We start from the raw sequence: 19,797 nt of genomic DNA, 5'->3' as shown, positions 1-19,797 counted from the left end.
AAATTTCAATGACATTGGCAATAAGTTAAACACTAAGTGATACCACTGGAGGCAACAGTAAAAATCTGAACGTGGGAAGCTATAAGACCTTGTTTCTTCAATAAATGAGTAGCGAATTTTTCTAAAGGCTTGGAAAAACAATGAGTGGTGATCTGTAAAATTCAAAAATATTTCTTCTACTAAGCAACATATGGATTTTATGGTAAATCACAGTACAATTTCAATAACATTTGAAATAAAATATTGTGTATTAAAATTTGTGAGACACAACTGAAGCTAAACTAAGAGATAAACATCTAGTCTTAAATGCTTTTATTTAAAACACCTGTCTAAAAAAAAACCAAAAAAAATTACGGCAAAATAGGGACTACTTCAGGAAAGGAAAGCTAGTTAACACCAAATAAATATAGTAATGCCTCAATAACATATGAAAGGAAAACTATTTTACAAAGTAAAACTTTTAAATCTGATGATTCAACTATTAAATAAGCAGCATACATTCTGCACAATGAGTTTCACAATGCTAGCAACTAATAATAACGAACACGTGCATAGCACTTTACAGTTAAAGTTTTTTGCATGTCTAATATATTTCTTAGAATGACCTTGTGAGGGAATTATCAAAAGTTATCACTCTGAGCCCCTTTTCTCATTGGAAGATGCTAGCATTTACCCTGCAGGATATAAAAAATATATATACATATATGAAAGCAGTGGTATTACTCCATTACACTCTCAGTAACTATAAGTGAACAGAGAATTTTAATAACTTGCACAAAGACGAATAGGCATTAAACAGTAGAACTAAAACTGGTCTCCATTTAAAGATTATTTATATTTGTATTTTTGTTTTAGATTTGCCACTATTTCATTTTAAGATGGAATACACCACTTATTTTAAGTGCATATGGATGCACAATTAAATTTAGAACAGTAGATGAAAAATTCATATGGTTGTGCAATATAATAAATATAACCAGAATATTTTTTATTTTTATTTATTTTTCTGAGACAGTCTCACTCTGTCACCCAGTCTGGAGTGCACTGGCAGGGTCGTAGCTCACCACAGCCCTGACCTCCCTGGGCGTAGGTGATCCTCCCACCTCAGCCTTCTAAGTAGCTGGGACTACAGGCATGTGTTCCATAGCTGGCTAATTTTTGCATTTTTTGTAGAGATGGGGTTTTGCCAGGTTGCCCAGGCTGGTCTGAAATTCCTAGGCTCAAGCAATCTTCCCTACTTGGCCTCCCAAAGTGTTGGAATGATAGGCGTGAGCCACCATGCCTGGCCCACATGGTTATTTTTGGTGAAGAAATTTTCAGGTCATCCTCCACACTAGTTAGCCCTTAAGTTTTCACTTAAAGTTCTATATCAGGTATCATAGCAAGTCAGATTAAACAGTAAGACAAGCAAAGCCTTGAGCTTACTTAGAAAAGCAACTCAAATACTGTAGTTTCCTATTTCTATTTCTAAAAGGCAGGTTAAAAATAATTGCATGGAAAGTTCTAAGTTTTCAAAATAGTATCAGAAAAAATAAGGAGGCAAGGGCATTGACAGCATTTGGATTGACCTTGTAGATTCTGATACTGTAAAGCTTTCTTAATTTTAATATTTCACTCTCTTAAGATTTATCCACAACATTTCATATTCTGAATAAACCACATCCTTCCATTACTGGAAGGGATATTAGAAATCAATACATTCGACAACCTCGAAATGAGGCCAGAAAGTTTATGGAATTTGCTTAGGATTAGGCAAAATTAGGAGTAAAGGTCAAGTACAAGTAACAAAATGTTGTTGCTAGAAAGAATCACAGAGACTACCATTTCTAATCTCTTATTATTATGGAAGTAGAAGGTGAGATTTCAGTAACACATAATATATGCAGTTTGTTAAGGCTTGTTTTTTTAGTAAGCTGGTAATTATTAGAGTAATCAATTATTTGAGACTTTTCTTAATGGGTGAAAGAAGATTTGTACAATTTATTATTGGACAATTTTTAATACAGTTTTTCTCTATGAAAGGAATGCATGCCCATTATGTAATTCTGTATTATAAAGAAAATAAATAATTTTTAAAAAATCACCTACCATAACCCTACCACCCAAAGGTAACCACTATTGAAATTTTTTATGTATTTCCTTTCAGCAATTTCATATAAAAGCATTTATTCACCTATTGTGTTAAACACACTTATATGGTATAAAAGCTAACTTCAATGTAAGCATTTTCCATGTTATCACAAAATATTCACAAACAATGACTGCAAAATTTCATATGGTTAATATAACATCATTATTCTGAATTACTGTTCAGTGAAATAATCTCAGATGCTTCCTTGTTACTACCAAGCTATTAGTATTTGTACCCAATAAAGATCCTAGCAAATCATTTTTCCTTGTATGAGAGTAAAGAATATGTTTTCCCACACTGTTAGAACAATTTTTAAACATTTGTTGAAATGAAATTATTATAATTAAATTTGGAAATCAAGGGGAAGGAACCTATAAATCTTTTCAGGAAATAAAACCGAAATATTTTCTAGGTTAAAATCTCTTACAGAATGAACATGTTAGTGATGTTAAGAAAAGGTAAAATTAGAAGCTTATTTTCAATATCTCCCATTTCATGTTATAATTTGTTTCTACTGATTCGTACATCTTACCTTGTAAAGATGACTTACTGAAGACAGTAACAGAAGTGGCTACAGAAGGAGGGGTATAAAAGAGGGTAAATTGACTGTGAAGATGATGTTTGTTCAAGTATAAAACATCACTGAGTTGAAAAAGTAGTTTATGGATTATATAAAGCCACAACCTCAGGACAAATTTTGAAGTCTCTAAGCAAAGAGTATGTAAATCATTGTCAGCTTCACTAAACTTTTATTTTGCTTAGTGAAACAGATTCATGTTGAATAAATGTTTGCATTTGTCTACCAGACATCATACAAACCAGCGTTATCTAAGATCTCCAAATTTTAACACCCTACATCATTTCTATAGATTAAAACTGGAAGCTATTTCAAAAATTTTTTGAGTAAGATTGATTCATTTCATAAGCCAACTTATTTTGGTGTTGACCTTAGAAAAAATCTGGCAAGAAACTTCCAAACTTGAATGATAATTAACACTCAGACAAAATCATAATGAGTCTACAGTAATTCACACTTGATTAGAATAACAACGAATTTACATGTAAATTTTTATTTTCTGTTTAAGCCTCAAAGCCATGAAGAATTAAGTTAAATCCTACGCCCCCCCCCAAAAAAAAAATCAGAGAAAGAAAAAATATAAAATGTAGATGATGGCTAAAAAGACAAGTTTTAATTCCAATTTCAATAACTGAAATTAAGTTAAATATTATATTTAACTTGATTTATATTTATTAACATTTTGTTTTCTTATTCCTAATGCCATGCAATTACTTCTATCTATAGGACCCATTAACTGTCATTATGAACTTGAGAATACCTACATGCAAACACAATGCACAAAAATATACAAATATATACATCCCACTAAATAAATAAAATAGAAGCCTGTCTTACCTCTGTTGACATCCATTGCATATAATTCTCTTAGTCCCAGGTCATTAAGAGATTTTGTCAAGTCGAGGGGCTCCTGCGATTGATAATCTTTCAACAATACTGTATGCAACGGATCAAACTCACATTTGCTACATATAATAGGGGCAAGCTCTTGAAGTGATGCGTGTGGACTCACTCTCACTATGGTCTTCTGTGTTTTCTTAAAATTAATGACTACTCTCACAGTTTTCTGAAACACAGATTAAAGCCATACTTGTATCATAATTTACTGAAACAAACATTCTACAATAATGTCTAGAATAATGAGATAACCTACAGTTACATATTCTTTTTTTTTTTTTAGACAGAGTTTCGCTCTTTTTGCCCAGACTGGAGTGCAATGGCGCGATCTCAGCTCACCGCAACCTCCGCCTCCCGGGTTCAAGAGATTCTCCTGCCTCAGCCTCCCAAGTAGCTGGAATTATAGGCATGCGCCACCACCCCGGCTAATTTTTTTGTATTTTTAGTAGAGACAGGGTTTCTCCATGTTGGTCAGACTGGTCTTGAACTCCCGACCTCAGGTGATCCACCTGCCTCGGCCTCCCAAAGTGCTGGGATTATAGGCGTGAGCCACCAAACAGTACTTTCCTATTTTGGCGTGAAATTCTCTTTTTGATTAATGTTACTTCCTAAATCCAAAGCAAGTTCTTAGAAGCAAACACATTAGTTTATTTATTAAATAATCCAACGATTCTATAGTAAGATTTTAATTAGATTTTAAACTAAAAAAGAACAAACTAGCCTCATATCTAGTACCACTCATATTTTCACTTTGTTCCTTAAAATATTTACTTTAAAATTAGCAGATATACATAGTACAAAATTATGTATATTTTATCCTACCCTTTGAGGAATATTTATCTTTCAAATAATTTCTCTATTGCCTCAATAAAAAAAAGAGGCATTTTGGTTAAGTCACTAAAATTTTGTTTCTGTTTGAAACATTATAAATGAGATAATCCATATGAAAAGCTTAGCAGACTTTCTGGCACATAGTCATTAATCAATAAGAGAACACTGACTATTGTGATTAGCTTTTGTTGTTGTTACTATTACTACTTTGGCTAATTTTAATATTTTAGTAAAGAATATTAAAATGTCTTAATTAGATATCTAGTACTGATAATTTAAAATTACTGGGAAGATTTTAAGCATCTCATCATGTAATTGAATTAAATCCTGTATGGAACTTAGCAATATGAGACTAGACTAAGTGAAATGTACATTTTGCAAGTCCTTAAAGACATTTATTCACAAAACTAAAACCCTCTGTATAATCCCATGCAATAGCATAAATATAACCATTTCCACCTAGAAAAACAGCAGGGATAGGTAATAAACACCTAAACAGAAACAAATACCTAGACAGAAGGCAGTCCAATATCCTAACACATATTAATAATATTAAATCATATATTGCAGAAAGCAAGTATGTTTTAATATTTTCAAAAACTCAACTTCTTTGAAAAAAGCTTCATAACAACACGAAGAAAATGCAAGAATATGTATATTTAAGTCACATGTAGCAATTTAATATATAAACTTTTATATATATTATAAAATGAAAATGGTTGATGTTCATAATGACAGAGAATTTGTTGAAACCCGTAAAATTCTACCCTATTGTGTATAGCAATAAAATAATTTTAATAAGGACTGATGATATTAGAATGATGTGGTTAAAAAATTTTGCATGGAATTTGTACATTAAAGAAAATGGAGTTAATGTGCAGCACACATTAATAGTTTAGATGTTATTAATTCAAACACAATGAAGAGTTGGAAAACAAAACAAAAACACACACGCAAATAGATGTTAGTAAGTTACGACTGCTGCTTACCAAGTATGCAGAAGCCAAAATATTACTTTAAGAAATTCTTAGATGAATTTGCATGAAGATTCTAAAACCTTCCTTTACATATAAAATACTTTTTTAAAAAGTAGCTTAAAATACAAATCATTCATAATTGTTACACTCTTATGCAATCATATTAGATATCATTTTAGAGCACTTAAATCTAAAGTTTTGCCCAAATTCTATTGAATCCAAGGATCAATAACCAACTGAATCCTAAACAAAGTGGCCTAGAAAAACATACCTATGTTCACATCAAATTTGATCAGGAAAGTCCATTTTCATTTCACTTACAATGAGCTGCTAATGACTGAAAAATCAACTTAATATTTTAGCCATAAGATACCAAAACATATAATGGAATTCTTACCTCTGGTATTATAGGTGTAGGCTTTTTCTTATCCAACGTTTTTGGCTTTAAAATTACCTTCTCTACCTCCAACATTCCTATTGGTGTGTTTGGCTTAAATTTAATGTGGTTCTGTTCAGCTGACAACAGATCGATTGTGTAACTTGATGGATTTAAGTGATACTGTGCACAAAGGAATATCAACAAGTCCATCATAGGTTTACTGTAAAACAAGAGTATTTCATTACCTGTTATTATTTTGAGGATTTTCTTCGAACGCTTGTCTTCAATAGATAAACAAGGCTACAAAATAGTATTTGGAAAAGTAGCTTAAAATTTGAGCTACAGGCCAAGCTAGAGGCCAACGCAGGAAGACCGCTTGAGCCCAGGAGTTGGAGACCAGTCTAGGCAACATGGCAAGACCCTGTCTCTACAAAAAATTTTTAAAAATAGCCTGCTGTGGTGGTACGTGCCTCTAGTCCCACCTACTCAGGAGGTGGAGGCCAGAGAACAACATGAGCCCTGGAAGATGAGGTTGCAGTGAGATGAGATCACACCACTGTACTCCAGCCTGGGCAACAGAGCAAGACCCTGTTATCATCATCATCATCATCATCATCATCATAACAAAAATAATATAACTGCAAAAAATTGAACTACAAGATATTTAAACAGACAAAATTGTAATAGTTAAAAAGTCCTGGGATGTTAAAAAGTCAAGACAGCATGGATCCTAGTGTTAGTTCAACAACTACTTTTATGTTTTACCAAATTGTTTCCAAATTATAAACTTCAGGAGGAGTCCTTTCCTTACCCAAGAGCAGTCCTTCACAACACATTATTTGTAATAAAATATTGGCAGTCTTTAGCTTATGAATTGGTTACAAATTTCTCATAAGAATGAAGCATTTGGAACAAGCACCACCACCTTTTCGACTTTAGAAAACAGACTGTAAATACCTACATAGGAAGTCCACAAAATCCTAAAGGGCGTAGTACAAATTCTTTAATCATTCAAAGGTTATGAATATTCTCTAGGCACTGGAATCACAGTACAAGTATTATAGTACATCTGTTCTCATAGATCTAACACTCTACTGGATGTACTAAACCAAGTGTCAGCAAACCACAATGTGCAGGTCAAAATGGGCCCACAGTCTGTTTTTGTAAATAAAGTTGTATCATAAAATAGCCACGCCCATTTGTTTACATAACGTCTCAGGCTACTTTTGTGTTAGTTACAACAGCAGAATGGAGTAGGGTGACCACACCTACTATACAGGCATAGCCCACAAAGCCTACTATTTTTACTTCCTGGCCCATGACAGAAAAAGTTTATCAGCTCTTGTGCTAGAACATAAAATAGAAATAAAGTAAATGCATGAGATAATTTCAAATAATGAATGAATGGTTAATACTATTGGTAATACAGGACTTATTTCTATAGAAACTTTCATACCCAACTTGGGATTCAGGGATACTTACCAATTTTTTGCTTCCCTTTCCATAGACTCTCATTGTTGACACAGACTTATATTTTCATTCATATCATCAACAGAACAACATAGTCTCTGAGTCTTTCTTAATACTGTCAGCCCTTAAGGAAAGCACACTAAAAAATCTTTGGTATCATGTGCTTTCCCCAAATGTCAGGTGATCCTAAGCTGTTAGTTCATACTTAAGAATAAGGCACTGAACTGCAGTGTGAAAATCCTATTTTTATGGCTGGAGGTGTAGGTTCATGGGATTCACTTTAGGGTAATTGGGGAGCCAGACATCTGCATCCCACCTCAAAAGGGAAATGTACATATTAGTAAAAAGTTATTCTCCAATTTCTTGACCAGAGATATAAACCTGACTACTGGCTTTTGGGAACTTGACAGGGAAATGGGGCTAGAAATCATTCTCTGTTTTCATATGGCACGTCACCCTCGGTAAGCTCCCAGGCCTGCAGCCCCTCTGATGCAGTTCTTCCAGACAAGGAGTCTCCTGCAGAGGTGGGGAAGGACTCACTCTTGGACACTGTGTGGTCTTGAAGTCAAACAACATGTTACATAGATCTCAGATCATCCCGTGTTCAGCCCCCATTTCTACTTTCTGTGGTCGCTGCCTACTCCTGGGCCAGTCCAATCTTTATTGCATAAGGAGTATGTTTCTCAACGGTCCCTCACACCTCCCTTCTCCTCCCCCACATACAAGTAGCACCCTATTACTTGTACATATATAAAGAAAAATAAATAAATAAAAGGTCCCTCAATTAAGAAACAAGTCTCAGGAATACATTTCAATTCTCAAAATACATTCCCTATGTCTTTATTAGATGGTTGCATATTATTTAAGAGTTTTACATCCTTCTTTTGAGCCACAGGCTATGCCCATAAATGTATCTATATTGCCCATGTTTTGGCTTTAAACAGTACATTTTTAATTTCATCCAGAGAGAGACTAGCAAAACGGTCTTGTGGAAGTTGATTTTTTTGGTAATATGGTACTCTACAAGAGCAACTGGATGGCACATACTAATTCTAGACTTGGAAATAGTACTTTCTTTGATAGTAAATAAAGTTAAGAAGGATTAGGTAATGTCTAGTGAAATACAATTATAAATACAGTTTAGCTGGAGGAGGAGAGAACTTTCATTGCCAACTGACTGGGTAACTGTCTGCTGTTGTCTATGAGTAAATGATGATACATGCAGACTGTATTTCTTTCTCTTTATATATAAATGTGTCAAGTAATAAATGTAAAAACATTGACACTTATTCTTCCAACATCTTTTACTTCTTAAATATACAGTTTTCTTGAATCTCTGCCAGAAATACATAAGTTAACAAGACAAATGGCTGGGTGCGGTGGCTCACGCCTATAATCGCAGCACTTTAGGAGGCTGAGGCGGGCGGATCACGAGGTCATGAGATCAAAGCCATCCTGGCTAACACGGTGAAACCCCGTCTCTACTAAAAATACAAAAATTAGCTGGGCGTGGTGACGGGCACCTGTAGTCCCAGCTACTTGGGAGGCTGAGGCAGGAGAATGGCGTGAACTCAGGAGGCGGAGCTTGTAGTGAGCTAAGATCACACCACTGCACTCCAGCCTGGGCGACAGAGCAAGACTCCGTCTCAAAAAACAAAACAAAACAGAAATACAAAAAATTATTAAAGTTTTGTTTTGTTTTCATCCCTATTTTTGTGCCATAATTATCATCCTTTATGTATAAACATATAAACGTTAAAAAAATACATTTTTGATTTTTTAAAAAAGAACACTTTGATACTTTGTGTAGAAATATTGGTATTTCTGTGACAAATTAATTTTCTAATCTAATAAATGGGGTGGACAATTGGTCAAGAATATTAATATAACGGCCTATACCCTCAGTCACTTTATTTATCAAGAAACTTTATACACTATATCAGATTTCATAAGAAAAAAATTGCTGACTATATCATGACCTTTGAACTCAACACTGCCTACATGTTTTCTACTAAAAATGCCTCTTTTAGAGGCAACTGAAAACCACAGAACTTCTTTATGACTTTATTCTCATTTTATAATTCCAGGTCCAATTCTTTATTCAATAATTTCAGAAGCCAAATTTGTCTGGAAAGTATTCCTATTCCCAGACAGATAAATGCAGCAATCCAGAAAGTTCTGCAATAGACATAATTTCATATGTGAATTTAATACTGCATATGAATTGTTTCTGGGGAAACAACTGAATTTTCAATAAGTGGTACTGGGAAAACTATCAGATGAAAAAGAAAAGTTGTGTATCTAACCTGATTCCTTACAACATAGTAAGCTCCATGTGGGCCTTTGTGTGGTTTGTGTTTTACAGTAATAAACCCAGTGGAATTTTCTGCACCGATGGAAATGTTCTGTATCTGCACTGTCCAACACAGTGGTTACTGAGCTAGTGGACTCCCAAACCAAATTTTTAATTTATTCAACTTAATTTAAATTCAATGTAAGTAGACACATTTGGTGAATGGCTGCCATACTGGATAGAGTAATTCTAACACGCTGGTTCTCAAGGTGTGATACATAGACCAGCAGCATCTGCTGAGAACTTGTTAGAAATGCAAATTGTCAAGCCCCAGCCCAGATCATTAATTCCTCTGGGAACGAGGAACAGCAATTTGTGCTTTGACAGGCACTCCAGCCTATTCTGATCATACTGTAGTTTATGAAGTTTATGGAACTCTGATCTAGAGAGAAGAGAAAAAAGAAACAAGGAAAATATATAAAATATCAGGTGGTGATACATGCTCTGATAAAAAAATAAAATTTAAATAAAAAAAACAAGGAAAGAAGTTAGGAATGTCCTAATTGAAAAATGACACCAGAATAGAGAGACCTTGAAGGGCCTGGGATATCTGGGGAAAGATAGCTTTGACAAGTACAAAAACCCTGAGGCAGGAAGTGCTCTAAGTGTTTAAAGAAAAACAGAAACTGGTAGGCTAAGGTGAAAACAATAGGCACGAAATCAGTGATAATCTTGTAGTGTTTAAAGGCCTTTCAAGTGAAGATTTGAGATTTTACTGAGTGAGACAGAAAGCCTCCAAACAGTTCTAAGGAGTGATGTGATCTACTCTACTTTTTTTTTTTTTTTTTTAATTTTTTTTGAGATGGAGTCTCGCTCTGTCGCCTGGGCTGGAGTGCAGTGGCCGGATCTCAGCTCACTGCAAGCTCCGCCTCCCGGGTTTACGCCATTCTCCGGCCTCAGCCTCCCGAGTAGCTGGGACTACAGGCGCCCGCCACCTAGCCCGGCTAGTTTTTTGTATTTTTTAGTAGAGACGGGGTTTCACCGTGTTAGCCAGGATGGTCTCGATCTCCTGACCTCGTGATCCGCCCGTCTCGGCCTCCCAAAGTGCTGGGATTACAGGCTTGAGCCACCGCGCCCAGCCTACTCTACTTTTTAAAAGGATTACATTCTGGTTTTTGTATTCAAAATAGCCTGGGGCAGCAGCTACAGGGTTATTGCACAAATTTAGGTGGAAGATGGTGGAGGCCTGGACTATTCGGATTCCAGATACATCTTGTAGGGAGCTGATAGGATTGAAGCTAATGCAGAAAGGAGACAGAGACAGAAAGAGGAGCTAGCCAGTGGAAAGGGGGCAGGATTGGAGGGACATAACAAAGTGGCAGGGTTGCTGAAAGTAACCAACAGGAGATCTAAAATGCAAATTTCAATGGTCTGCTATGTGATGTGCTTACTGTAACTCTACAAACCATCATTCTATATTATTACATCACAATGAATTTTGGGTACCCTTGGGAGATGTCAAATAAAGGATGAAATTTCAGAAGTAGAAACTGAAAAATATGAATCCAGAGGTGGTGAGACATAAAGTCAGAGGCAGAGGTGGCCCCAAGAACGTAAGACTCTTGGGAGTTTACGACAAGATTATAAAGGGGATTGAACCTTCCACAGGAAGTGGAACAGGGGTTCAGGCCAATCGTATTTAGATCTTAAGCAGCAGAGTGACCTCAACAAGTTATCTGGGTTCTGTGTGTACATGGATGTGAGCTCCCCTCTAGCAGGACCACATCTTAGTAATCTGTAGGTACCTGGCCAGGTCCCTGTTGTCGAATGAGGAATTTAGAGAAAACAGTGATTAATTCTGTTTGAAAGTCAATGGGCTCAAATGCATAGTAGACTAATACAACTGACACATGAGAAAGCATACTTGTTGAAAGGAGATTCATATGCTTTAGAAAAAAATAACATGGTGAAAGCTCTGTTGTTTTTTATAATTAATAAGCTTGTTTTGCCTAAGCCATATCTTTACACAAAGGTGAAACATACACATTAAATAGGGTTAAGATCTTTTCCAGAAACAGCCTCAGACTAGTTTGAATGCTTTAAATATTTAATTGAAGCCTCAGCATTCAGCACTGTAACACAGGAAAGCTGACCCTGACCACAAGATTTTGAGGCTGGGAATTACTGACTGTCTAGCTTTACCATAAAGGAGTCATAACGCCATAAAAGTCACACATTAACTTTTAAGCAGGTCCTGCATCCAACGGAGTTGCCGCTGGGGTTAACTAGTCACAAAGTGCACCCACAGGAAATAAAATCATCTCTTGAATATACCTGGATGCCAAACTACTTCTGCCAAAGATAACTCTGGTTGGATAATCATCCCCCAGCCGATGCACCTGAAGGCAGTTGGCTAATGAGTTTGACCACGGGATCACCACAGAAAAGACGCCAGTCTTCCTGTTCCCTAAGGCGGGAGCACACCTGAGCAGTCCATCTAAAACCTGAGGCAAATTATCAAAAGTGGAAAAGGACTGAATGAACATTATAATCACTCCTCTATATTATTACACCACATTGAATTTTGGGTTATTTTATTACTCAGCAGAGTCTGTTTTGCATTAACAATATTTACAGAATTTTTTCTCTTGTAAGATAATATAATAATTTTCTGGAGGGCAGAATTTTTTTTTTTTAAAGACTCTAAAAGCTCTTCTTTGAAATGAAGAAATCCCTATGAGATTTCCCACTTCTTTCAGAAATAGGTAACAATTCCCTGTATTAGTTTCATATCTGTACCTTGTAAGTGCACACCAACAACCCAATTATACATACCAATAATAGTACAGAAATCTTAAAACATTCTCTATTGCTGCTGTTTATCAATCTTATGCTAACCCATGTAATTCAGTAATGAGTTCAGGAATGAAGCAGTGCTCTCTGTGTGCAAGAAATGAAATGTACCAGGTACACAAAACAACTAGACCCAATCTCAAAATTGAGAATGCTTATTATGCTATAAGAAACATTTTGAAGAAAACACATGAAATTAAGATTTGAAGATAATTAGTAATAGGTCAGATTACTAAGCTGATAGGTTCTTAACATACTAAAAATAGATATTACTAAATGTAAAAAAACCCACAATTTTTAGAAAGTAACCACTTTGGACTCTATCTGGTTGTTTATCTTGGGTGTTATACTTAGAGCTGATTATAAATAATTACCATCATAAAAATGGTGATTTAAGAACACATCTACTAAACACACATACATGCCCCTCAGAAAAACAAAAATACTACAAATGCATCTCACTATAATTGGGGCAATTTGAAAATAGACAAAGGATAAAATTTTATTGACATGAAAGATGGAAATTATTAACTGAAAAAAGCAGGTTACAAATAGCATGTACAATATAATACCATATTGTTGTAAAAAAGAAGAGTGCACATACAGATGTGTGTACATACATATGTGTATACATAGATGTGCATGCCTAAGAATAAAAGGCTAGACACTACAATGTTAGAAGTTGCAATCTGCCTACTTAATGAAATTGCATTTACAATTTTTTGGCTTATCTGTATTTTCCAACTTTCCAAAACATCTAACTATTGCAATTGTAATCACAAAAATTTAAAAACTAAAATTAGGGCTGAGCATCATGGCTCACATCTGTAATCCCAGCACCTTGGGAGGCCAAGGCAGGACATCACTTGAGCCCGGAGTTTGAGGCTGCTGTGAGCTACAGTCACACCACTGCACTCTTGCCTGGGCAATGGAGTGTGACCCTGTCCCTAGAAAAATTTAAAAATTAAATTAAGTTAAAAATGTGAAATTAAAAAGGGTCATTATTATAAAGTGTAGATGCCAGGAAAGCAAAGGGAAGAGGGTGGCCCTGCCAGGAACAATGTTCTGAGAACATTTATGAATACTTTGTCACCCCTTTCCCAACCAGGGGAGCAGGCAGGTGACAGAGGCTGACATTCTCCTGGGCTCAGAGCCATGGGGGATATGGGAGGGCAGTGACAGAACCTAGATGACAGGATGATTAAAAACTCAAATAGTACCGATTAAAAACTCAAGTAGTACTGTTATGTTGAGGTACTTGCACAGTTAAAATGCCAACTTTTGTTTTAAGCAATCACAGTAGAATAAGGATCTACACCATAATTTAAGCATCTTGTAGAGTTAAACACGGTTTGTACCACCCTATAGATGTTGGGCAGTTTTTTAAAAATTATCCTATTATATACATATATTGATCATACATTTGTCATTGCTAGACACTTCTCAAATATAAATATGACGTGAACTTTAGAAAATTTTCTAGATCCATACTGTTCTGTTACTTTTTTTTTTTTAGCAAAAACCCCACACTGATCCAACTATGAAAAAAATGATCTTGTCATTTTTTTATAGTCTACTTTTTCCCAATAGGTGGCGCTGTAATCCATGTAAAATGCTCCCAAGCTCCTTAGCGGACCCACCCTATGCCAGTCAAAGCCGCGGGCTTAGGCTCAACTCTGCTGTAAACCGGTGTTATGGGACAGGCAAATCAGGCCGAAAAGCATGTGTGACATGTCTCTGGGTTATTTTATGGGAAAAGCCCAGAGAGGTGAGGTGACTTGCTTAAGATCACACAGCAAGTCTAGAACAAACTGTAACTTCTAGTTGGGACTTCTAGCTTGTGTTTTAAATTATGACATCTCACGTGTGCTCGAATCAAAACAAATTCCTGTTTGTAGTAGGTGCGTAAAAGAAATATCTTCTTCTGTTATAAATGGTGCTTATTTCTTCCTCCCTCTTGTAGTAAAGAAAGTGTGATAGCATGGCCATAGAATGCTCTCTCTACAGGCTAAGAAGGATTCGTGTTAATCTTATCAGATTTCCCAAATTGAACATTTTGCTTTAAAAGTTTAGCCTGGAAAAAGGAAAGAGAAGAAAAAGGAACTAATACCTATTCAATGAGGAATAATTACCTATGAAGCAGATACCCGACTATAAGATGAAAACCTAGAATAATATACAAATGTACCCACATACTTCCTTATTCTATATGGTTTCTGTATCTGTTTAGTCTATAAACTCACTTTCATTAAAAATTAACTTTTCCCAAGTACTAGCAGACACCACTGCTTATGCTGTTGTGAAGTACAGCATCTTCTGAGAAGAAGAGCCACCAGTTCTGTAACAGTAGTATCCTTTAATGTTCATTTCTAGAAAGCCAAAGAATTGCTTTGTCTGGTGAAAAAGATGTTTATCGATTATATACACGATACACATACACACAGAAACAGGTTGAGTATCCCTTATCCAACGTGCTTGAGGCAAGAAGTGTTTCAGATTTCATAATTTTTTTGGATTTTGAAATATTTGCATTACACAAGTTAAGCATCCCTAATCTGGAAATCCAAAATCTGAAATGCTCCAATAAACATTTCCTTTGAGCATCATATTCACACCAAAAAGTTCTGGAATTTGAAGCATTTGAGATTTTGGATTTGGTACACACAGTCTACATATACATAGATGCACACATTTATATATGTGTGCAAACATATATACATACACATAGACATATGTACACATACATCTATACCACACTGTATCTTATATATAAATAAAATATTTTAATTCCTCCTTCTTTCAGTCCAACCATCCATGGTATCAGGATACTTAGAAATGCCCAAGAGTTTTCAGGTTAGCATGGCAAGCCCCCTTAATGTAATCAGGGGCTCACAAAGGCAAGATAGTGGAGACATGGTGACTTTTGGTTATTAAAGAGATGGCATCACTAAGTCCTGGTACCAAAAATAGTTGAGCTGGCAGATGGCTGCCAACCTAATTCAGGATAGTCAGTTTCTCCCTGAGCATAAAGTCTTTGAGCACTTCCAACCCTACTGTGTTCCCTAATCTGAACAAGCTCTTTTGTGAAAATCAATGCACAAACAAGTGCATTCTTCTGAAGATACCACTGTGCACTTATATTCCCCAAACTAGAACATCCTGAGCCCACCTTGTGCTTGAGATGTATGAGGGGGACTTTCCAAAAATATTCCCCAACAATACATTTTGAGTGGGAAAATTATTTCTGAAAAGTGAAGTGAGGCATATAAGTTTTGGAAATCTGTATTTCCGTCGAATACTGATACTATTCTTCACTGTAAAGGCATAAGAAATAATACTATACTATCAAAATAAATACACAAGAAATATTCAGACAAATTCAGAAAGGATGGTCTCAACAAACTGCATTAAAGTCTTTTCAGAGTTACATATAGAACTCTGTTTATCTAAGAAACCCTCACACACTTAAAATTACTTTCCTTAGTCCCCCACCAAATTCTTGTATTATTCTGTTGAGATTTTTCATATTCCTTTTATATGGTAGTAACAAAGCCATGAAGAAATTTTATTTTTATCATTGAGTCTTCCCATTAGGTAGTTAACATTTATCAGTAGTAGTACATAATTTTCTATTTGAACATTCCTTTTTGTTGTTATTAAACAGTTTTGTGAAACAATAGGTCAGCAGCGGCTGTGACACTCAAGACACCCCTAATCACACTATAAAGATATCCCAAGTCACACTTTTAAGATATACCACGTCAGACTCTTAAATATCTTGGATCACATTAAGATATCCCAGAATCACACTCCCAAGATACTCAGAATCATACAACTACTTTAAATCACAAGCACTTAAAATAGAAAATTAGTCATAGCATCAATGAGTCATGTCTGAATTATAAAACTACTGCAAACAAAGTCCCTAAATGAAACCCCATAGTAAAAACACTGATATACAGGCTGGGCAACGTGGGGGAAATCCCATCTCTACAAAAAATACAAGAATTAGCTGGGTGTAGTAGCACACGCCTATGGTCCTAGCTACTTGGGAGGCTGGGGTGGGAAGACTGCTTGAGCCTGGGAGGCAGAAGCTGCAGTGAGCCCAGATCTTACCACTGCACTCCAACCTGGGTGACTGAAACCCTGTCTAAACAAACAAACACACTGATATAAATTCTACTCTCAGAAAAACTCTTCAGCCCTAAACAAAATTTAAAAAGCAATTAGAATTTGGGGCACTCCTACCTTGCTCTCTGCCTGGAGAAAATATCTTTACTTAAAAGATTCTGGGTAAACAACTAGGACTCATTTCAAGTGCTTCTTCACACCATTTATGTTGCTACCTCCATCTACACCTAAGGGTTTAGGAAGACAATATTCATTTTGACAAATTTATGAAATGCCTACTACATTGCAAGAAACTGTGCTAGGCACTATAAAGAAAAGTAATGATATTCTCATGGCTCTGTAGTTTCTTCGAAAGCTAAGACCTACACATACATTGCAGCATAAAACAGTATGTAATAAATATGATATAAAGTGTCAGAAGAGTTTGGAAGCCGGAGTTAATCCTTGATTCCGGGGAGATCAGGGAGCCTTTATATAAAATATATCACCTGAGCTATATAAACTAACTGGAGAAAATGAGGGTAGTGAGTTACACCAGGGGGGAAAAAAGTTCATAAAAGTATGGAGGTGAAAGAAAGAGTATTCCTAGAAGAACAAAGGAAGAGCAAAGAGTCATGTGGTGAAGCTTAAGATACACAAAGGAGGGCCGGGCACAGTGGCTCAGGCCTGTAATTCCAGCACTTTGGGAGGCTGGGGGTGGTGGATCACCTGAGGTCAGGAGTTCGAGACCAGCCTGGCCAACATGGTGAAACCCTGTCTCTACTAAAAATACAAAAATTAGCTGGGCATGGTGGCATTCACCTGTAATCCCAGCTACTTGGGATACTGGGGCAGGAGAATTTCTTGAAACTGGGAGGTGAAGGTTGCAGTAGGCCAAGATCCCACCAATGCACTCCAGCCTGGGCGACAGACAGAGCAAGACTCTGTCTCCAAAAAAAAAAAACCCACAAAGAAAGGAGAATGGTGGTGAAGGAAAAGCCTACTTAATTTTGGAGGAGAAAATAAGGTATCCCAGTCTCCAGGCTAGGTAGTTTGGACTTCTTTAATCTGATATTGAATTGCTGTCCTGCAGTCTTTTATCAAAGGTAGTACCACAAACAGAGAGGCGTTTTAGATTAATCTGAGGGTGCAAGGTAAATGAAGAGAGCCAGGGTTAAGAAAAGCAGTTCCCAATTAAAAAAACAAAACAAAACAAAAAGACAAAAAACACAAGGAAGCCAAGAGGTGCCAAGCCCTGATAGTATTTCATTTAATCATATTTAATCCTATCAATTCAGCTATAATACATTTTCATAGATTAAAAAAAAACTACAGCAATTCAAAATAGTTGGTGGCCCAGAAACACAAAGCTGATTGATGAAAAATTACTCAGATTTAGGGATCTGAGGAGGCAAACATGCTGGAAGGAGGGTAGGAAAAATCTAGGGTGCTTGTAAGTACAAATATAGGAGAAATGTCTGATGTAGAATCTATCAGGTATGAAGAAAAAATAGATACGATGAAAATTTAGACATGAAGAAAAATGCAGCATCCTACAGAACAGTCGTAAATTAGACTTGAGGAGGATGAAGGACTAATTCAGTTAAAGAGAAAGTAGATAAGCTAGATGTTTTAAAAGGTAGTATTCAAATAAGGAACCCTAAGATCTAAGAACTGGAACAGTTTTTAAGTGATGAGATTCCACCATTCTCTGGTGGAAATAGGGAAGCTGACCATGGATCTCGGTTTCCAGAGTTGAGGAAAGAGAAGAAAAGTTAACACAGGGTGGCATATGGAAAAGTCTAAAATAACTATGATGGGTGACAGGACAGAGAGAAAAAACATGCTTCTTATATTAAAGTCATTGAGGTTTAAAAAAAAATCTGAAGAACCCAGAGATTCACTTATAGCAAGCAGAGAATAAGGCAATATAAGTAGATGACTGGTACCTCCCCAAGAAGAAATTCTGAAGAGTATTTGTGATGAAACCAGCATCACCTGCAACCCTGAAGAACTAGAAAAAAAGGTTGACTTTTTTTTTTTTTTTTACTTACTTTGAATTCAGGAAAAATAAAATAAAATAAAAATAAAGGAATTGCCTTTGTTACCCCTAGCCAGATCCATTATCCTTTTAAAACCAGAGTAATATTATTTCAAGAATTGATGATAATGGTCGTTGTCTCTAACTTTCAAGATGTTTTTCCAAGATGTCTTTCTCACACGCACGAGGCCATCCACAGTTGCAGATGGGAGCCTACTGGAGACACAGTTTTCTCAATCTTATAAATAGGGTTCAACGTGTGATCTCCAAAATGACTTTCAATACAAAATAAATGGCAAAATGCAACTTCCTCAAATGTAATCAGAGTTAAATAACCCTATATGGTTTGCTAAAGCTGAACTATTTTGTTTTCATCTACTTTAAATAATCTGTAAAGTTACACATGATTTTAATGATACATCTTAAAATTAAAGTTACCTTGAATGAGGTTTTCTAGACAAAACCAGACTGTAAGAATGCAATACCCAACATATTCTTTTCCTTATACACAACACACACACACAAACACACACACAGAGAGAGAGCGAGCGAGCTAAGGTCAAAACAGCTTAAATTTCTAAAACATGATTCCTGATAACAAATAGGCAGTTGAAGTGAAAGAACAAGACCAAGTCTATAGTTCATGTAACTTTCCACTTCAAAGTGAAATGGAAAATTACACTTGGCTTTGTTCCATTTTTCCAATTTTCACAAAGGTATTTAAAAATATCAGTCTTCTAAATCACATCTTTCCTTTTTGCTGGGATAAAGTTTGATTTTACTTTTCTACTTAACTCACCCACATTTTAAATAAATTAATTAAATCATTCAATGAAATAAAAAAACTGCCAATTTGCAGACAAACTGTTTTGATAAATACAAAAGTATTTAATAAAGAGTAATAAAACTCTTAAAATTAAGAGTTTTGCAAACTTAAAGAAGCAGCTTAAAGTGGGAAGAAAAATTTGAGAAGGATAGAATTTTCCTGTGGGTCACTGGGCTTGTTTTGTAAGTTTGGTTTACAAAATCAATATAACTGATGGCCATTCCTCCGGGAAAGACTTATTTTTAAAAACTTGTTAGATAACTAACGAGATATGAAAGGGTTCTAGATTTCAAAACATTTAATTGGGCTTGTGGAATTCATAGCACTGATATTAAAACATTGATAGAATTTTTTTTTTTTTTTTTTTTTGAGACGGAGTCTTGCTCTGTCGCCCGGGCTGGAGTGCAGTGGC

The 19,797-nt window shown here is 35.7% G+C and overlaps 1 protein-coding gene across 1 annotated transcript in view; it reads right to left on the bottom strand.

Moving 5' to 3' along the window:
- Positions 1–19,797, bottom strand: part of COBLL1 (cordon-bleu WH2 repeat protein-like 1) — a 100,387-nt gene that overhangs the window by 43,195 nt on the left and 37,395 nt on the right. The window contains exons 3-5 of the mRNA XM_011947082.1: positions 5,811–6,012; positions 3,546–3,774; positions 2,664–2,702 (exon numbers count right to left, since the gene is read on the bottom strand). Coding sequence (XP_011802472.1) covers positions 2,664–2,702; positions 3,546–3,774; positions 5,811–6,012 — 470 coding nt within the window. The remainder of the gene's footprint in view (positions 1–2,663; positions 2,703–3,545; positions 3,775–5,810; positions 6,013–19,797) is intronic.

The sequence above is a fragment of the Colobus angolensis genome, unplaced genomic scaffold, assembly GCF_000951035.1.
Source record: "Colobus angolensis palliatus isolate OR3802 unplaced genomic scaffold, Cang.pa_1.0 Scaffold259, whole genome shotgun sequence".
NCBI classification, from domain to species: domain Eukaryota; kingdom Metazoa; phylum Chordata; class Mammalia; order Primates; family Cercopithecidae; genus Colobus; species Colobus angolensis.
This window is presented reverse-complemented; position numbering and strand designations above follow the sequence as displayed.